Below are 21910 nucleotides of genomic sequence, written 5' to 3' on the forward strand. Positions count from 1 at the left end.
AAATTCAAATAACCCCATTAAAAATGGGGTACAGAGATAAACAAAGAATTTTCAACTGAAGAATACTGAATGGCTGAGAAACACCTCAAAAAATGTTCTACATCCTTAATCATCAGGGAAATGCAAATCGAAACAACCCTGAGATTTCACCTCACACCAGTCAGAATGGCTAAGATTAAAAATTCAGGTGACAGCAGATGCTGGCGAGGATTTGGAGAAAGAGGAACACTCCTCCACTGTTGGTAGGATTGTCAGCTTGTAAACCACTTTGGAAATCAATCTGGCAGTTCCTCAGAAAATTGGACATAGTACTACTGGAGGATCCAGCAATATCTCTTCTGGGCATATATCTGGAAGATGTTCCAACCAGTAATAAGGACACATGTTCCACTATGTTCATAGCAGCCTTATTTGTAATAGCCAGAAGCTGGAAAGAACCCAGATGTCCCTCAACAGAGGAATGGATACAGAAAATGTGGTACATGTACTCAATGGAATAGTACTCAGCTATTAAAAACAATGAATTTATGAAATTCTTGGGCAAATGGATGTATCTGGAGGATATTATCCTTAGTGAGACAACCCAATCACAAAAGTACTCACTAGATATGCACTCACTGATAAGTGGATATTAGTCCAGAAACCTAGAATACCCACGATACAATTTGCAAAACACATGAAAACCAAGAAGAAGGAAGACCAACGTGTGGATACTTCANTCCTCCCTAGAATAGGGAACAAAATTCCCATGAAAGGAGTTACAGAGACAAAGTTTGGAGCTTAAATGAAATGATGGACTATCCAGAGACTACCCCACCCTGGGATCTATCCCATCATCAGCCTTTAAACCCAGACACTATTAAACATGCCAGCATTATTTTGCTAAGGGTCCCTGATATAGAGGCCTCTTGTGAGGCAATGCCAGTGCCTGACAAACACAGAAGTGGATGCTCACAATCAGCTATTGGATGGAACACAGGGGCCCTGATGGAGGAGCTAGAGAAAGTACCCAAGGAGCTGAATATGTCTGCAACCCTATAGGTGGAACAACAATATGAACTAACCAGTATCCCCAGAGCTCATGTCTCTAGCTGCATATGCAGCAGAAGATGGACTATTCGACCATCATTGGGAAGAGAGGCCCACTGGTCTTGCAAACTTTATAAGGCCCAGTACAGGGGAATGCCAGGGCCAAGAAGTAGGAGTGGGTGTGTAGGGGAGCAGAGGCGGGGGGAGGGTATAGGGAACTTTTGGGATAGCATTTGAAATGTAAATAAAGAAAATATCTCATGGGAAAATAAAGAGTTGTTCAGTTTCCATGTGTATGTGGGCCTTCTGTAGTCTGAAGATTAGCCTCAGGACATTGAGGTATGATAGGATGCACAGCATTATTTCAATTTTCCTATTTTGGTTGAGGGTTGTTTTTTTCCCCCAGTTATATGGTCAATTTTGGAGAATGTACCATGAGGTGCTGAGAAGAAGTTCTATTCTTTTGTTTTAGGGTGAAATGTTCTGTAGATATCTGTTAAATCCATTTGGTTCATAACTTCTCTTAGTTTCAATGTCTTTGTTTATTTTCTGTTTAATTTTTCTGTCCATTGGTCAGTGTTGGGTGTTGAAGGCCAGCAGAAGAATGGAAACAGGCAACCCCGGGAGATAGGAGGATGGCAGAATCCTCCTGAATGCACCAGAGACCTGGGAGGTAAGAGGCTCTCAAAACTCAAATGGAGGGATCTTAGATGAAGTCCCCAACAGTAGGAAGAGTGAACTTACAGTGCCCACTTCCAGTATGAAGACAGGACCACAAGTGAGGGATGGGGTTGTCATCCTACAGTTACAACTCTGACCTACCATTGTTCTTGCCTGAAAGAACTGCAGAAATGGAACTGGAGAGAAGCCCAAGGAAAAGAAGGTCCATTGACAAGCCCAAAGGGCAATCCAGATCAAGGGGAAGTCCCAAGGCCTGACACTATTACTGAGCCTATGGAGCACTCACAAAAAGGGACCTATCATGACCACACTCTGCAAGACCCAACAAGCAGCTGAAAGAGTCACATGCAGATATTTGCATCCAACCAATGGACAGATGCTGCTGACCCATGTGGTTAAATTAGGATAGGCTGGAAGAAGCTGAAGAGAAGGGTGATCCTGTAGGAGAACCAGCCGTTTCAATTAATCTAGACCCATGCGATCTCTCAAGCATTGGACCACCAACAGGCAGCATATACCAGCTGATATGAGGCCCCCAGTACACACACAGTAGGGGAATATGGAACCTGAAGTGACTATCTTCTGTAGCCAGGCAGGATTCCCAGTGGAGGGATAAGGACACCAAGCTACCCACACAACCTGTGACCTAAAGTTTGTCCTGTCTACAAGAAATGCAGGAACAAATATGTTGCAGAAGCTGAGGGAATGGCCAACCAATGATTGGCCCAACTTAAAATTCATCTCATGGGCAAGAACCAATCCATGACACTATTTATAATACTCTGTTATGCTTGCAGACAAGATACTTCCATAACTGTCCTCTGAGAGGCTCCACCCAGAAGCTGACCAAAAACAGATGTAGATACTCAGTCAAACATTAGATGGAACTTGGGGAGACTTGTGGAAGAGTTGGGGGAATGATTGAGGAACCCCATAGGGATAAGTCCCTACACAGAAAGACCAACAGAGTCAATCTGTAGCCCTTGGGGGCTCCCAGAGACTGAATCATCAATCAAAGCACATACAAAGGCTGGACCTAAGTCTCCTGCACCTATGTAAGAGATTGGAAGCTTGGTGTTCATGCAGGACCCCAAAAAACTGTAGCTGGGGATTATCTTGACTCTGTTGTCTACTTGTATATCCTGTGGCTTGCCATAACTGGGCTATCTTGACTTGCCTCTGTGGGAGAATATGTACCTAGTTCTGCAGTGACTTGAGGTGCCAATATTCATTTTGTAATACAAACAATACCAGGTGCCTCTTAAATTCATGCCAAAACAAGTCTATGCACAAGGGAATTCCACGAGACAACACGTGTTGCTCAGACATAGCCAATAATTTGGAAAAAGACTGAAGATCACAAAGACCCTTGCTTCTCCAGTCCCTGTCAAAGAATTGCCACTTGTGTGGATACCCCAGGAGAATGGGGTTTCCTATGCCAGTGTTCCCTTGGGTACAATGGACCTACCTGTGAAACTGCCACTAATTCCTGTGGAGGGAATGCCTGCCAACATGGAAGCACTTGCCATAAAGACCGTGTGCATCCTTGCCTGTATGTGCCCTGTTGAATATTCAGGAAGGTTCTGTGAGACAGATCACAATGAATGTGCTTCCAGTCCAATGGGGCTGTGTTCCAGGATGGAACCAATGACAACTCCTGCTTCTGTGTGCCTGGATACCAAGGCAGGCATTGCGACTTGGAAGTGGATGAAGGTGTTTCTGATTCCTGCATGAATGAGGCTGTATGCTTTAATGAGATAGGAAGATACACGTGTATCTGTCCTCAAGGGTATTCTGGTGTGAGCTGTCAGTTGGAAATTGATGAATGTAGATCTAAGCTCTGTCTACATGGTGCCACATGTCAGGATGCACTTGAGGCTAAATCTGTGGAAATATTTAATTTCAACCAGGGACTTCTACCCCACTTTTGATTATTCACTTCCCAGATAAAAGACACATGCTACCTATAATTTATAATAAGCGATTTTTTTAGCATTAAGCTGGGCAGGTATCTACCTCTATGATATTAGCATCTATTTTTCATATCAATAACCCTAAGTTATTGCTTACCATCTAGGTTGCTTTTAACTCTAATTGGCCATCCCTCATGGCCATGATTTTAAGATTCTTACCCCATGGAATCTTTTCTCTTCTCCTACCTTCCTCTCCTCATGGTCTCCTCAGATCACAAGTCCAGGAACACCAAACCCTGCCTATGTCTCTTCTGCCCAACTATTAGCTGCTGGCATCTATATTTAATAAATTAAGGAGCAAGGTCACATTGTATATGTAGATTATCTCCTTCCTGAGAACAACCACTCCTTGGGGGTAGGCAGTTCTTATCATTACCATATACTACAATATCTACAAAGAATGAAGGCTATAAGAAAAACTGTGACTGTGTTTAAAGGAGAAAGGAAACATTTCTTTCACACTTCAAAGATAGATACATATTCCAGGCAATAGAAAAAGAAGAAGGAAGCAAAGGATTATGCAGTGATCTTCTTGCAGTAAACTGGCGGGCAGGAGAACTAACCACTCTGCTTAGAGCCACTGGCCTCTGGATTTCATAGTTTATTGCAGTAGCCACATGTTGAATGGAGAGCACAGAACATCTCTTGCATTTCAAGAACCTGAGATAAATATTGAGGAGTATGGTATGAGAGAAATTACCCTCAGGTTGAACAGGAGTTTCCTATTCTTCACTTCCTTGTTATCTCATAGTTTAGGGAATATAAAGTTTATTGTTTCATGTTTTCAGTGGACAGTATTTAGGAAGAAACCAGGAAAGTAAAAAAAAGGAAGAAACCGGGTAGCCAGGTATGGGACCTCTATTTAATATTACATTGAACTATATTCTTCATAAATTCATTTTGAAGACACAGACCTAAGAGCATAGAGGAATGAAGATCTTGTTTAAAAAATATACTAAGGTTTATTCTCAACTGATAATTTAGCTATTATCAAATCAACATCCAAAGATTTATCAATTCCTGTGTAGATCAGGAGACTCAGTTATTTCTTTAATGTACTAAGACCGGGCACTGGACAGGAACTACAAGAATGGCCAGAAGCATATCCATCAGTACTATCAATTCTCCATATCTTTCTTTCATGACCTGCTTCTCTCTCACATTCAGGTTGCTGGCTTTATTTAGTTGAACCTAAATAAAGATGACCAAAAGGAAAATATCAATTTCAAAAAACTTTCTGGCATACCACATAAAATTTGTACCATACTATTTTAGGCTGAGTGTAACCTCTAGAAGAAATATGTGTATCAACTTTCTTCAAAGAACAGAATAATCTTAGGGAAGTCATTGTGGGTCAAAGAGTCAAAAGCACACTCCAGAGAACCCTGGTGGCTGATTGATGTACCATTGTGTTCTTCCTTGATACAGTGGCATGGACAGAGCTATGGATATGGTCAAGATTAAAGAGCAGGCATATGTAGCAGAAGATGGCCTAATCGGCCATCACTGGGAAGAGAGGCCCCTTGGCCTTGCAAACTTTATATGACCCAGCACAAGGGAAGGCCTGGGCCAAGTAGTGGGAGTGGGTGGGTAGGGGAGCAGGGGCGGGGGGGGGTATAGGGAACTTTCGGGATAGCATTTGAAATGTAAATAAAGAAAATAATAATAAAAATAATTTTAAAAAAAGATTAAAGAGCAGAAGACTGTGTTCCCATAACATCCACACTTCACCAAGAACTAAGCAGGAGGTGGAAATTACAGCGACTGGTACATCAAATGACCATTAGAGGCCACAGAAATATTTGCCTTACAAATGTGCCCTCTTGTTACATGGAAACATGGAACTGTTGAAATCAGATTGTTTTCTGTTTGTGATCAGGGTTCTTAGAAGTAGGTATTTTCTTTGTTTCCACCCCTCCCCAAACTCCCTTTTCTTTAAAGTCAATGTCTCAGGGTAGCACAGGCTGATCTATAGTTTATGATTAGCCCAAGCTGCCTTATAACTCATAGAAATCTTTCTGCCTCAGCCTCCCAAGTAATAGATACACATGCATGGTACACATACTAGGATGAAAACAGAAACATTTCTTTCTATTCATACTTCTAAAACCCAGTCAGCAGTTTATGAATACACTTTTCTATCTCAGCTATTATATTTTTTTAATTTTGGTCTAAGAATTTGAGATTATGTTGATCCCCCAAGAGTGGTCTCAGAATGAGGTTAGGAATTTCACACATCAGTGGTCCTCCACTGATCCTGTGATTGACAACAGTTTCTTGTATCCTCATTCTCTTCTGTCTCCTGATGCTCTCAAATCCTGAAGTAGTTTCTGCTTTCCTCCATCTTCATTTATATCTCTATTCCTTACTATTATAAGGAGAATTAGTTAATCTAATACACACCTATTTATCTGATATCCCCAAAGCTAAGACACCACTGTGGATGATTAACATAGTGATCTATCTTATGGATGAACGGATCTCCATAGCTAAGTCTTGATTACCATTCATCCTAGGGAAGCAGTGATCCAGTTCCACAAACTTGCCATCTTAAAACAGATTCAAGTAATGAAGGATTTTTTATTGGATATTTTCTTTATTTACATCCCCTTTCCCAGTTTTCCCCCAGAATCTCCCCTATCCCACTCCACCACCAGCTCTGTGTTCACCCCTTCATCCACCCACTTCTGCCTCCCTGCCCTGGCATTCCACTACAATGGGGCATCAAGCCTTGCAGGACTAAGGGCCTCTCCTTCCATTGATGCCTGACAAGGCCATCCTCTGATACATATGAGGCTGGAGCCATGGGTCCATCCATGCGTACTCTTTGGTTGTGGTTTAGTCCCTGGGAGCTCTGGGGGAGGAGTCTGGTTGGTTGATATTGTTTTTCTTCATATTGGGTTGCAAATCCCTTCATTTCCTTCAGTCAATGGAGGAGTTAGAGAAAGGATTTTTTTTTAAAAGATGTACACAATGGTACTGCGTTGCTTCATCAGATTTGATAAGATGCAGCCATACTATAGGGACCATCAACTTGTCCACATTTGTACCATTGTAGTGTCTTGTATTTTGATTCACTGTCCAGGCAGTGATTTGTGTGGCCAATTTCTAAAAATACTCATTAGCCAAGTCATCTTGACCAGTGGTTGTGGTGTCTCTTGAGTCTTGTTGCTATAAATTGAGACAAAAGATTTATTGTTTGTGTGCACTACCACACTATCCTCATGCCTCCTCCTCAGACATCCTTGTCTTTATCCCACAACTTACTCCTTTTAGTCCCTTGACTCATCAAATATTCTTGTACCTTTCCCATTGCACTGTTTGAGAACACTCATTTAAGCTACTCATTTTTCATAGAAAGTGTTCCAGTTTTCCATGCGGAAAGCCTACTTGTAGTTTACCCAATTCAATACAAAGGAAAAATCTGCCCATATATTATCTTTTCTTGTATTTCTGGAGACCAGGATTTTGATATATATTGTATTAAGTATATTGTCATATTCCAAAATAAATAATCATTTTAAATCTACATTTAAATTCTATAATTTCTTTTTCTACCATTTTATACACTTGGTTGTATATTTCTAGAAACTGGATCACTAATGGTCTGGAAGCTAGCAAGGATACCTTGTACACTTTTATACTTCTACTAGATTGACACCAAAGAACACATGCAAATTTATTGCAATCAAGCTTCACAGAAGACAGAAAAAAACAGTAGAGTTGGACCGTGTGAAGTCCATAAACGTTACATTTTAGAAATGACAGGGAAAACAAAGAACTAAGAGCAAACATGATACAATACAGGTATAGGGGCAGTGGGATGGAGAGAAGCTTGTCCGTGGGGCTATAGGTGAACAGAGAAATATGGCCTCAGTGTTCTCACTGGTGCAGAATCTGGCACTGCACACATCTTTATTCTAAACACACACAAGACTTGGGATCTGCCTAGCAAACTGGCCTCAGAGAACAGGATTCCTGTATCTTAGAGTTATACTTAAAGTATCATCTCTGGGACTCATCCTAGGAAGAGTCTTAGCATTTAACCTTTCTATCTGAGAGATCAGAGGCTTCTGCATTCTTGTGTTTCTAGATCTAGATCTCCCTGTCTTGTTAGATCAGTGTGTGGGCACCATGAGAGATAGAGTAGGCCCAGATAATTGACTCTCATTTTGAAACAAATGTGTGAGAAATCTTATGTAGGAGGAACTTTGGGCTTTTATATAAAACTTAAAATTGATATAGTCCAAGTTCAGAAGGCAGAGACCAAATGTAGGTGGATTCCTTTGATGTTGAGATCAAAGCAGAGATTAATGTGCTCAGGCTGCTGGATCACTCAATTCTAGAAAGCAATTGACTCAGCACAGATTACATTTTTTTCTATCTCCTTCTTCCAGGCCCTGATCAATTCACGAGATCTGCAGGGCAGTTCACTTGAACATTTGCCCTCCTGTGGGTATGCTGTCAGTGGATCTTGGGAGAAAAATTATGTGTCCTCTTGATTGCTACACAGATATAGTGAGAGAACAGACAAATGGGTTGCAAGTGTTGATGACATAGTGATTCCTCCCATGAATGGTTTGCAGTAGACAACTCTTTTTGTTAATCTGTATGGCTCCAAGTGCACCAACTTGACCCTATCTCAAGAGGAAACCTATTTAAAAGATCCTAAGCTACTATAGGTGCTTAAGGACAGGGACAAATTACAAGTAAAGGGTCCTGGATTTATCCTGCTATATATCCATAGTGGGATACTGACTAGGAAGAAGTTGTGGAAAGCAGGAGGGCTGGATGTGACAAGTGAAAATGTGAAAGTGGTAGGAGACCAGACTGAAGCAGTAACCTATCTAAGGAAGTGTAGCACTGCTTGTGGTTTCTGGGTGCAAACATCTTCAGAGATGAGAATAATGATTGAGTTTGATAAGCCTGAGCTTGAGATTGGTTCATTAATCCATTTTAGTTCCTGTCACAGTATCAGAAAAAGCCATGGGTAGCCAATTCATTACATATGCATTTAAATTAAAAGCTAGAGCCTGCATAGGAGAGAAAGTATGCAGCATTTGTCTTTCTACTTCTTGGCTGTGAGTTACTATAATACATTCTGGGTTCAGGTTCATCACTTTCCTGTAAATTTTTTGTTTCCTTAAGGCTAAATAAAATTCCACTGTGTTTTTTGCTTTTGTTTTTGAAACAGCAAGAGAGACAGAGTCAGAGAGACTGGGAGACAGAGAGACACAGAGAGACTGACCATAAAGTCAGGTGAATAGGGAGGGAGGGAGGGTCTAGGAGGAGTTGGGGGGAGTGGAAATCATAGAAGATGTCATATTGAAAATATTTTAAATAAAAAGATATGCTAATTACTCTTGATGGAAATTTATGTCTTCTTTATTAGAGCAATCCAGTTTGTCCTCTTGATGATAACATCACATGATTATCAGTTAACAAAACATGAGAAGCAATGTGTTGTTTGGTGTGGAGATTTTCTGATGTTTACATTTAAAAATGAATGTAATGCACAGTCACTATAAATTCCCCATTCTTAGAATGAGCAAACTAAACATCTATTTATAAGTTAAATGTGCTAAAGTCAAACTAACTGATTTTTAAAAGGTAGATTCCTTTAAAATTAGAACCAAGTATGTAGAAATAACAGAGAGGCATATGATACTCCCATTAATAAAGTAAAACTAAATATAATATGCATATAAGTCCTATTAGTATTGAAAATGAATTCATTTTCTTCCTTGATAATTAGAAGGATTAGAAGTAATTAAATATAGACTATCAACATGTTGATTTGATAGAAATGTATAGAAATGATGGTCTACCATATGCCTCTTATTGTTTACTTTTATTAATGCATTAATCACAATACTGTGACAGTTTAAGACATGAATACAATATGTACAGACCTAATAAATACCTTAATGCTTCACAAACTTCAGCATCTATTTTTGTTTAGAATGTCCAAGCATCTGTCTTTGGATTGTTGGCAAAACATATATTAGATTTTTGTAAAATACACATACTTTGCTATGCTATGTACCAAAATTTACCCATGGAATCTTTCTAACATATGGAATTCTAATAGGAAAACAAATGTCAACATTTATATTGAAATAGTATTTATCATAGTTTTACTTTTAAAACTATCAAAATGGTGTGTGTGTGTGTGTGTGTGTGTGTGTGTGTGTGTACCTGCCCATTTGCATAGTGCCTAAGTGGAGGAGGTCTGAGGACAACTTACAAGAGTTGTTTCTTTCTACCATGTGGATCCCATTGATCAAACTCATGTCATCAGGCTCGACGGGAAGTAAATTTGTTCACTGAACCCATTGTGTTTCTAATTACTAATGGTGATCACCATCAGAAAAAAGTTTCTCTTCATTATTTCTTCATTATGTAAGGAGCTTGCATGCTCTTCTTCATATGACAAGTGGATAAGTGGCAAGACATGGTGGTGCATACCTTTAATCCTAGCACTTAGGAAGTAGAAGCAGGTATATCACTATGAATTGAAATCCAGTCTCAATTATGCATCAAGTTTCAGACCAGTCAGGGCTACATAGTGATGTGATGTGTGTGTGTGTGTGTGTGTGTGTGTGAAGAGAGAGGGGAGGAGGACCCCCTTCTAATCAGCAGAAATCTAAGAACAGTACCGTCTACATGTCACAGATAAAAAGAAAAACTTACCCTTATTTTGTGAAGCCAATAGTATTTGCTGGACTGTCCCATTGGGTATATACAATGTTTTTTTTTTTTGTTGTTGTTGTTGTTTTTTGGGAAGGCTTAACTATACTAGTAAGCATGGTTAAAAGTTCCATGTCAAAGAAAATCTTTCACATTCCTAATCAGTGACTCTATTGTCAACAACAGAGGCTTTCATAGTTAGATTAGGGTAGTTGGTTTTAATCCTAATTCTTTGTGATTCCCTCAGTTCTTTTTGTCTCTTCAAAAGATAGTACAGATAATGTTTTCTTTCTTAGAATATATTAACTTTTGGAGTTCTAAGCTTCAGGAGCATAAGCCTCATTACATGGAAGAAATAATGTTATATATTTTTAGGATGGCTTTTCTAATTCCAGATGATTTTGTTTAGCCTTGTCACTTCCCTGTGCACAAGTCCTTGATTTATCCAGCAACAGTCTTGCACATATGACATAATCTGTTTGGCACAGAGGCAAACACTCGGAAATCCTCTGAACCTTTGAAAATAGAAGAGAGGAGAAGGATGCATTGAAAAGAATGCCCCGTACTCCAGAAGAGCTCCATGTTTAGGACTTCAGCTAATTATCAAAAGGAATTTTATCTCCCGAACACAGGTTTTAAAAGATGAGTGTTGGAAGAGGACAAGTGACTGGTGTGCAAACATGAAGATCTGAATTTGGATCCCCCAATCCCATGTAAAAGCCAGAATTGTAGCATTTATCTGTAACTCCAGCATAGGGGAGCAGAAACTGTTGGATCCCTGAAGCTCATTGGCCAGCCATACTAGCTAAGCTAATGAGTTCCAGGTGCAGTTAAAGACCCAATCTCAAAAATAAGGTGGAAAAAACAGAGGCAGATACCTGACATCTGAACTCTCCAATAGTGGCGATTTCCCAGATTCCTCCTCAGTGACCCACTTCTTCCTTCATTGTTCACTGAGACTGTTATTCTAGGAGTCCAACAACATATAACCTATAGATAGTCTGATAATGACAATTTTCATGTTTTGTATGGTAACATCCTTCACTGTGTCAACTTGTATGTGACTTTAGAAGAGATTTGTAAATCAACTACTTCCCAATGAAAGAACAAAAGAACAATTACTATAAAAAGGAGAGATCACCTCAGAGTCAAAAGCACATATGTAGTCCATCTACATTCACAGAAAGATCCACAATGATCTTTATAGAGTGGAGATTTACTGAATCTTGAAAGGGGACAAGTGTACATTGTGGAATACAAGTTTTCTGCAGACATTACATTTCATTAGAGATGAAAATGGGTTTGGAAACCACAACTATCGTGTTTGTGAAAGTCCCTTCAAGTTCACAGAATCTGTTGACTTCCACCATATGTCTCTTAGTACTTGAAATCATAGCACTGTGATGCAAGGTTTTTTTTTTTTAACTTTGTAATCAGAAATATACCAGTATTCTTCTTTTACTTTGGTTGAATGCAATACAAAAACAATTTAATGGAGGAAAGATTTATGTCTGACCTATAGTTTCAGGATTCTCATCAATCATTGCAGGTTTGGTGTGAGTAGTGGAGAAGTATTGCAGGACTTGGCATTCCAGAAATCAGAGAAATAATGGGAATCCTGGTGGGTGTTCCAGTAGTTTTTTCTATTCTTCTTTTTATTCTATCTGCATACCCAACTGTGGGATGGTGTCAACCACATTAAAAAGCATCACTTGCAAAACCATCACATATACACCAGGGACATGCCTCAGAATCTCTTAGTGATATAGATACAAACAAATCCACAATGAAGATTAATCATCCAAAGAGTTATTAGGAAACAAACATTCTTGTTCCTGTTCTCAAAGACTCAACCACTCTATCCAAGTTCTCTCAATATTTGCCTGGGAAATATGATATTGTGTTGACTAGTTTGGACTGAGAATGTAGTAAGAAATTTTACTTATTTTTATGTGCTAGTGTCTCTATAATTGTTAACAACTACTGAGTTTTTCATTCACCTTTGTTTTCTTGTTCTACCAAACCTGTAAGTCTGTTGTCTCAACTTTCTACTTAACTTTAATATCAGTGCTACTCACCCACATGAGGAGAACTAGATAGTCTAACACAACAATCCAGTATGCAAGAATATTTTTTGAACCTGATAAAGAACAAAGGAAGGTTTTCCCCTTTCTTGCCTTTGATTCTCCCTGCAATTACAAGATTATGAATTGACTAGAACAGATAGCACTTTTCACAACTGAATCTAATCCCTTGATATTTTAGGAAGATAGTAATCCCAATTTTCACCTCTTAGATAATTGCACCTTGTGAAAAACTGCATCATCAAAGTTTTGAGGTCAAGAGTTGGTGAAGATATATCACTCTTACATCTGGTGAACAGCAGGTACTTTGGGTTGCCTACATTTTCTTCATTGAGAAGATGATCTCATCAGATTGGCCTGTGATGAACATTTTAAAGAACTTATTTCGATATGGATAGTTTCAGACTACTCTATGTGGTGGTATCCCTAGACAGATGGGAAGCAAAGACTATATCAAGGCTGTTTATGTAATATTTTGTATTAAGAATTAATGGAAGTTAAACTTTTGCCTTGAAGTTCCACAATCCTTCCAGAGTCCTCCCCCAAACTGTAAAGTTTCTTTGGCTATAGCAACATAGCATGAACTTAGTACCAATTTCTGTCTTAGTTAGGTTTCTACTGCTGTGATAAACTCTAAAACCAAAGCAACTTGAGGAAGAAAGAGTTTATTTCATCTCACCGATTTGTTTTTCATGAAGGAAAGTGAGGGCAGGTTTCTCCAGGCTGAAGCTAAAGCAGAAACCATAGAGGAATGCTGCACCCTGGTTTTCTCTCTATGGTTGCTCAGCTTTCTTTCTTTTATTTAAGAGAAGGAAGGGTTTGATTGTTTTAGCTTTCAGCTCTCAGGTCAACATCATTCAGAAAAATCAGAGCAGGGAATTTAGAGACAGGGACTGATGCAGAGGCCAAAGAAGAGGGCTGCTCACTGCATAGCTCCCAGTGGCTAACTCAGCCTGCTCTCTTATACCAGTACTACTTGCCCAGGAGTGGCACCACACACAGTGAGCTGGATCTTTTCACTTCAACTGTTAATCGAGAAAATGCACCAAAGGCTTGCTGACAGGTCAATCTTGTGGGGATATCTTCTCAATCGAGGTTCCCTCTTCCCAAAGGACTCTAGCTCATGTCAACTTGACATAAAACGATATGACAGTTTCTGAGCTTGGAGAAATACAGACTTGGGGTTTCCTAGAAGGCCAGGCTTCCCTGGAGCAAAGTGGGAAAACCACTTCTGGTTAATAGATTTGGAAGAAAGAATGGAGAAGGGCCTGGCTCAGCTGGTGTCACACCTGGAAGCCTTCAGACACACAAATTTCATATTGGACAGAATCAACTCATCATTCTCTGCTGGTTTTCATACTGGGATTGGTATTGGACCCCCTAAGCCATAACCATTAATTAGAAATGGAGCTTTAATTACAGTATTACAAACATATCAAAGTTTGTATGAATGCTTTAGGATTCAGAAACATATGTTTTGATGCCTACTCTCTCAACTGTAGGCAGTGTTTTACAGCTGTACAAGCATCAGAAGAAGAACTGTTTGAAAGAGAAAGAAAATAAAAAAAACTTATATGTGAATACATTCTCTGGGACCTGGTCTCCAGGTAACGAACAGGTGATATTCTTCACTCTCATTACCATATGTTTCATAATTCCTCTTGCATTCTATCTTCTTCCATTTAATGGTCACACTGTATGTTGAGTCTTTGGTCCCTAAACCCAAATATGCTATTAAATATGCTTATTCTAGTTACCAGCTGTTCTTATGTTCTGCACAGTTGAAGGTTCCTTTCTCTCATCATCCAAAGGACCATCTCTTCTGTGTAATGAAAGAATTTACTGAAAGCAAGGGTTATCTATGTTTATATTGATTTAATGGGAAGCAGTAAGAATAATAAGTGACTTGTATGATTACTTAGACTATCATGATACCAGCGAGCCTCTGTGATCATATTCAGTGAAATAAATTTCTGATGCTTGGAAAGTCTCTAGTCTTGAGTAAAAATGAAGCTTAAAGTAGGATCAGAAATAAGATGAGGATTTGTTTGCATTACATGTCCCAATCACTGTCTATCACTGAGAGAAGGCATGGCAGGAACTCAAGCAGAGACAGAGAAAGTAACCATGAAGGGATGTTGTTTTTGGCTTTCTCCCCATGGTTTACTCAGACAGCTTTCTTAGGATCACCTGTCCAGGGATGACACCACCCAATGTGACCCTTTAATATCAATCACTAAACAAGAAGATAGCCTACAGACATGACCATGGGGCAGTCTAATAGAGGCAATTACTATACAATTCACAGTCTTTGTGGGGTAGGCTTGAATATTTGAAATTTGATGTGTCTGCTTCTAACTGTTCAAATTATAACGGACTGATTCTAATGCATAAAATAATAAACATATACACACTCTACTAATCACACATTATGTTATAAACCAATGACATGAAAATCAATATATTGAAAGCATACTAAAATATTTTCATTTAAATTACTAACATAAAATCTAGTGATAGATTTTTTTTCACTGAAGTGTGGGGTCAATAAGTTGAATAAATTCAGGATATCATAAAATAATCTAAAATCATGAGATTTTAACTACTGATACTGGAAAAGTAAAAGGAAAGACTAACTTCTTTTTCATACTTTTCCTGTCCTTTATTGCTATTCTTTATTATTTTTCTTCAAGCAAAGAACAAATGATAACAACAGGACAACTCTTCTTTGGTGACACTAGCAGTGGCATAAGCAGTGTGTTGAGTCCTGTCTGGATCAGAGTGCTACTTTCAAAGGTCAGCTCAGGTTTCTGTAGTATGACTTCAGCAAAGATTATAGTAATTATCTGCAGCCTCTATAGAGGAACTACAAAGTTTTTAAAACAGTGAGGATGCCAGGAGAGATGAGAGCATTACTATCTAGCCATGATGAAACATTGCTCAGGAAAGAACCTCTACAACTCAACAAATCATTTAGTTGATTTATTGTCTGCTATCAATGTAGGAACAAGCAATACATGTATGCATGAATGGTCTTCCATTTAGATGAGTCTTGGATCTCTGTCCTTGTACCTGTGGGGTTTTTAAAAATCTTGCTTTCACTTAGGGAAAGGTCCTCCAGTTGCCTGTCTATATTTGTGGTAAGAAAAGGAGTGAGTTGTTCTAGGCTTTTAATTTAAATTTAAGTCTCTCACTTTCAAGGGTGAGAAAACTTCATTTGTAAAACATGCCTCTTACAAATTATAATCATTTATTCTCCTCAGGACAGCTTCAGAAAATCTCTATACAAGAGTATCAACCAAATGTCAACCATTTGACTCAGTTGTTCTCAGAGTACCCACCAAGGGTCTGGAATAAAAATATGATCTCCCTGGCAAGACATAGATGTATTGAGGAAGGAGAAGGTAAGAAAATAATTATGTAGAATGAGTGTATATCCATCATATTTTCCCCTTTTGGCATACCATATCACTCTTTCATCAGGGTAGAAACATCATTTATTTGAATTTATTTGAAAAAATAAGATGAAGAAGATTGGAGAAAGCCATAAGATAATCTGAAGGTTCTTCCTCATTCATCACTTGGCACAGTAATATCATTGCAAAAGTCAAATTTCTTACAACATTTTATCAATACTGTATAATCACCATAGTAATAATCATCTGTTGTACAGTTTTTCTGGCATCTAGAGTATGCATCATTTGGTATATATACTGTGGGAAACAAAAATAGAGTTAATAAATTGTTTTGAATGAAGCAAACCACAAATCCAAGTAAAAAATGTGAACCAAGATTATGTTAAATGACAAACTATTTTTCTATAATATCAATTAATCCTACACTGGCTTGACACTGTAGATACTGAGGGAACTGTGGCTGTTCCCTCTCAGGCAGTAAGGCACAAAGTACTTGGTAAACATTTGTTTTGTTCCAGGCTCTGTGGAGATCCTGAGTTCAACTGATTATGTCCTTAGGGCTCCCATATCATAAGAATGAATTTGATCCCCGAAGAGAAAAAGGACTGTCTTCCCCCCATTAACTGCACACACTACTTACCACTGTAAGGTGGAATCCACAATCTAACAGTCAGACAAGATTCATCGTCTTTGGCAGTGCATGTTCTCATTTTATGTATACATTTCCGATGTAAATAGGATTTACATTCTCTACACATGAGAGCTAAAGCTGCAAGAAATAAAGAGAAAAACTATGCTAAAACACCCAAACTCTCAGGCTGCTTGACTTCATTAAGGTTTTGCCTTACAGAGCTATGTTTCAGGTAGCACCATATTTTAAACAAATGGATGCTCTAATCCTCTCCCTATAGAAGCCAAGGGCAAAACTGGTAGGTAGGGAGATTGAGGATGCTCCACACTGCCTTTAGTTCGTTTTCTACACTTCCACACTTACTATATGTAGAATGAAGAGAGGAGTTTCCTCAGAGTTGGGGCAAAATTCAAGGTTCAGTTAGGTAGCAGAGCTATGATGGCTGTGAATTTCTCACTCCACGGATTAAGTCATAAATCAGCAAATATAGAAGACACAAGGTTATTTCAAGTCTCTAGTGTGGAATAAGTTAAGATCCGTGAAAGTAAAAACAGAAGTCTAATGGCCAGGATTAAAGCTTCTCTCTTGGTGAAACTGAACATTATCCCAATTCAAGCCCACAGACCCACTCCCAAACAAAGGGTTTACTAAAAATATGACAGTGTTCAAGCTAAGCTGATCCCTTAGCTGTTATGAAACCAGTCTCCCAATATTTACCAGTTTGCATACAGAGTAACAGAATGATGCCCAGCTTCTGTACTTTTCCCATTGAGGATTTGCTAACTTTTGTAGCAGGCGTGGAAAAGAAATGAAACTAGATGATAGGCTAGCACAGGCTGATAAGTAGCCAACTATTTTATAACTCTCTTTATTGGCCAATATGAACATGAAAGGCAAAACTAGATGCCAATCTAAGTCATGATAACCTGGCAATTTTCCAGATCTTTCTTCTGTGACAAACTTTTCTCTTGTTCTTCCTCAGATGTAAGATTGCTGAAACTGTAAAATAACCACAAAAGCAATCTCATCACAGGGATTTTTATGTACAGTATGTAGAATATGTAGCCCGAAAGCCCCAGCCTGTATCAGGCTCCTTGAAGAAATATGTAAATAACCCCCTTTCCCAATCACAGAAAAGAGTGATCACCCCAAAAGAAGAAAGTAGACAGTCACCATGAGGTGAACTGCTGCCACCAGAGACTCCATATACAAAGTCACGAGGGATTTAGTACATAAAGTCTTAACTAGGCTTTAACAATGGTACAATTTAAAAAACGAAGGCAGTGTTTCATTGGGATCCAGATTTCTTTGAGGTATAAACGGGCTTGAATATCATACTACAGGGGGAATTGATGGCCTCAGAAGCTCACAAATTCTGTTGCTTTCCAATGTGGGCCCATATTCTTAGAGTAAAAATTTCAAACCCTAGATAAAAGCCATCTGGGAAGTATTCTTCTTTCTGCTCAAAGTCACTTTCAGATACATCTCAAATAAAAGGTTCTATTACAGCCTTTTTTGAAGTTGACAGGAAAATGTGGGGTTCAGTTGTTCTGCAACGTGGGCAGTAGTGAGATAAGAGATTTCAATATCTTTATTCTGCCTGTGTGTCTGTGAGGTTGCTGACAGGTTCTCATCCCCTCATCCAGTATTGTTCTTTCAAACCTTGACACATCCATCTCACCCTGAAGCTTTAATGTCTTATCTGTACTGCTCACCCCTGTTGAAACTGAGTTGTCAACACAGAATTCTTCATGCGACACCTTCAGAATGTTTCATTGTTGAATTGGATAAAACACCTTGTGAAGATGAATTCTTCTCTAGCACCATGCACTTCTTGTATTTGGAGAATCACTAAATAAGTAAAGATGAGGAATGTGTTCCCACAATCTCAATCAGCATAATTTCTAGGGTAAAAGATTTTCAGTGACCTCAGGTTTCCATCTATAATGGTCGAAGTAGTTCGGAAAAATTATACTATCAGTTAGTTGGATTATTGTGAATTCAGAAGACAGTTGTGCCAGGTGTTTCTCTGGGATTGTTGAGAAGCAGTAGTTTTATTATGACCACTACCTAACTGCTATCTCTATCATCACAGATACTTGGTTTGACTCATTGTTCTGTCATTGTTATATATAAAACAGATAACACAGTACAAACTTGTTCATGCCATGTTGATTCAGTCTGTGAATTCATCATATGAGGTTTGATTATGTTGTTTTCTTGTTATCTTCTATCTCAGCTGACTTTTACAACTTTTTCTGTCTCCTCTGTAGGATTCTCTGAACTCTGAGGGTACGAAGATGATAAGAGATTTCCAATTTAGTTATGATGAGTATTTCATGGTCTCTCACTCTCTGCATAATGTCTGGTTGTGGGTATCTATATTTATTGTCATCTGCTGCAGGAGGAAGCATCTTTGATAATGGATAAGCAAGGGTCTGATCTGAGTATAGTGGATTGTCATCAGGAGTCATTTAACTGTTATTTTTGTTTGTTTTAGGAGAATAGTGTTTGGTTTTATGCTAGGTTCTTCAGCTAATGAATTTCTGATCCTTGATCATCCAAGCAGTGTTAGATGTGAATTCCATCTCATGGAGTGGGTTTTAAATCAAACAAAATATTTCTTGGTAATTCACAAGGTTAGGTTAGGGTTAGGGTTAGGGTTAGGGTTAGGGGTTAGGGTTAGGGTTAGGGGTTAGGGGTTAGGGTTAGGGTTTTATAATTTAACATTTTTTCTTTTTTGTCTGTCGTCTATCTAATCTATCTATCTATCATCTATCTATCATCTATCTATCATCTATCTATCTATCATCTATCTATCTATCTATCTATCTATCTATCTATCTATCTATCTATCTATCTATCTATCTATCTATCATCTATTTTCTTTCTTTCTTTCTTTCTTTCTTTCTTTCTTTCTTTCTTTCTTTCTTTCTTTCTTTCTTTCTTTCTTTCTTTCTTTCTTTCTTTCTTCATGCCAGATTTTATACCCCCTATCCACCCTCCAACTGTTCCACATCCCACATCTCCTCCCCACACCCCAGTCTCCAGAAGGATGTCCCCACCCCAACCACACCCCCCAATCAACCAGACCTCTAAACTTCCTGGGGCCCCCAGTCTCTTGAAGGTTAGGTGCATCTTCTCTGACTGAACCCAGACCCAGCAGTCCTCTGCTGTATGTGTGTTGGGGGCTTAGTATCAGCAGGTGTATGATTTATCAACAGGGTCCAGGTTAAGTGAGTCTGCTGGTGCTCCTCCAGATCTACTCCTGAGCTTCTTTCAGCCTTTTCCTAACTCAACCACAGGGATCAGCAGCTTCTGTCCATTGGTTGGGTACAAATATCTTCATCTGACTCTTTCAGCTGCTTGCTGGGTCTTCCAGAGTACAGTCAGAATAGGCTCCTTTTTGTGAGTGCTCCATAGCCTCAGTAATAGTGTCAGGCCTTGGGACCTCCCCTTGAGCTGGATCACCCTTTGGGCTTGTCGCTGGACCTTCTTTTCCTCAGGCTTCTCTCCATTTCCATTTCTGCAGTTCTTTCAGGTAGGAACAAATATGGGTCAGATTTTTGACTGTGGGATAGCAATCTCCTCCCTCACTTGTTGCCCTGTCTTCCTACTGGAAGTGGGCTCTCAAAGTTTCTTCTCCCTACTGTCGGGCATTTCATTCGAGGTCCCTCTCTTTGAGTTCTGAGAGTCTCCTACCTCCCTGATCTCTGGTGCATTCTGGAGGGTCCTCCCAACCTCCTACCTCCTGAGGTTGCCTCTTTCCATTCTTTCTGCTGTCCCTCAGGACTTCACAGTCCTTTTCTCTCACCCAATACCAGATCAGGTTTCCCTCTCCCTCCTCATCCCCCCATCCACTTTCCCTCTCAGGTGCCTCCCTCCCTCTCTACTTGTGGTTGCTTTCTTCTACCTCTCAAGAGGGACTAAAGAGTCCTCACTTGGGCCCTTCAACTTGTTGACCATTTTGAGTTCTGTGGACTGTATCTTGATTATTTTGTACTTTTATTCCTTCTCTCTCTCTCTCTCTCTCTCTCTCTCTCTCTCTCTCTCTCTCTCTCTTCCCTCCTCCCCTCTCTCTTTCCCTCTCCCTCTCCCCCTTCCCCCTGTCTCCCTCCCTCCTTCTCTCTTTCTTTCCTTCATTCTTTATTTTGTCTAATATCCATGTACTAGTGCATACATACCATGCATGTCCTTATGATCTGATATACCTCACTCAGGATGATATTTTCTAGTTCCATCCATTTGCCTGCAAACCTCAGGATGTCCTTGTTCTCTTAAGAGCTGAATAGTATTCCATTGTGTAAATGAACCACATTCTTCTGTTGTGGGACATCTGGATTGTTTCCAGCTTCTGGGTATCACAAATAAGGCCACTGTGAACATAGTGGAATATGTGCCCCTGTGGCATGGTTGGGCATCTTTTGGGTATATTTCCAAGTGTGATATTGCTGAGTCTTCAGTTAGATCTATTTCCAATTTTCTGAGGAATCTCCAGAGTGATTTCCAGGGTGGTTGCACCAGCTTGCAATCTCACCAGTAGTGGAGGAGTTTTCCTCTTTCTCCACATTCTTGCCAAAATGTGTTGTTACCCGAGGTTTTGACCTTAGCCATTCTGACTGGTGTAAGGTGGAATCTCAGGGTCGTTTTGATTTGCATTTCTCTGATCACTAAGGACTTTGAAAATTTCTTTAGGTGCTTCTCAGATATTTGAGTTTCCTCTGTTGTAAATTCTCAGTTTAGTTCTATACCACATGTTTTGATTGGGTTGTTTGTTTTTTTGGTGGACAACTTCTTGAGTTCTTTATATATTTTGGATATTAGTCCTCTGTTGGATATGGGGTTAGTAAAGATTTTTTTTCCCCAATCTGTAAGTTGCCGATTTGTCTTATTGACTATGTCCTTTGCTTTACAGAAGTTTTCCAGTTTCACAGGGTCCCATTTATCAATTCTTGTTCTTTGAGAATGAGCAATTGGAGTTCTGTTTAGGAAAATTTTCCCTGTGCCAGTGAGTTCAAGGCTCTTTCCCACTTCCTCTTTGATTAGATTCAGTGTGTCTGGTTTTATGTTGATTCACTTGGAGTTGAGCTTTGTGCAAGGTGACAAATATGGGTCTATTTTCATTTTTCTATATACAGACTGCCAGTTAGATCAGAACCACTTATTGAAGATGCTCCCTTTTTTTCCGTTGTATATTTTTGGCATCTTTGTCAAAGATCGAGTGTCTGTAAGTGTGTGATGGTTTTACTTCTGGGTCTTCAGGTCTATTTTGTGGATTAACCCTTCTATCTCTGTACTGATACCATGCGGCTTTAATCACCATTGCTCTGTAGCAGAGCTTGAGGTCAGGGGTTCTCTGTACTAATACCATGCGGTTTTTAATCACCATTGCTCTGTAGCAGAGCT

At 39.3% G+C, this 21910-nt stretch overlaps 1 protein-coding gene across 1 annotated transcript; it reads right to left on the reverse strand.

Moving 5' to 3' along the window:
* Positions 1 to 16027: 16027 nt before the first annotated feature.
* On the reverse strand, positions 16028 to 17273 carry LOC110327249 (prostate and testis expressed protein 4-like). Its single transcript, XM_021206058.1, has 3 exons — positions 17222 to 17273; positions 16514 to 16642; positions 16028 to 16170 (listed from the first exon to the last, which is right to left on the reverse strand). The coding sequence occupies exons 1-3, from the start codon at positions 17271 to 17273 to the stop codon at positions 16028 to 16030; spliced, it is 324 nt and encodes a 107-aa protein (XP_021061717.1).
* Positions 17274 to 21910: the final 4637 nt, after the last annotated feature.

This window comes from Mus pahari, chromosome 10, assembly GCF_900095145.1.
Source record: "Mus pahari chromosome 10, PAHARI_EIJ_v1.1, whole genome shotgun sequence".
NCBI classification, from domain to species: domain Eukaryota; kingdom Metazoa; phylum Chordata; class Mammalia; order Rodentia; family Muridae; genus Mus; species Mus pahari.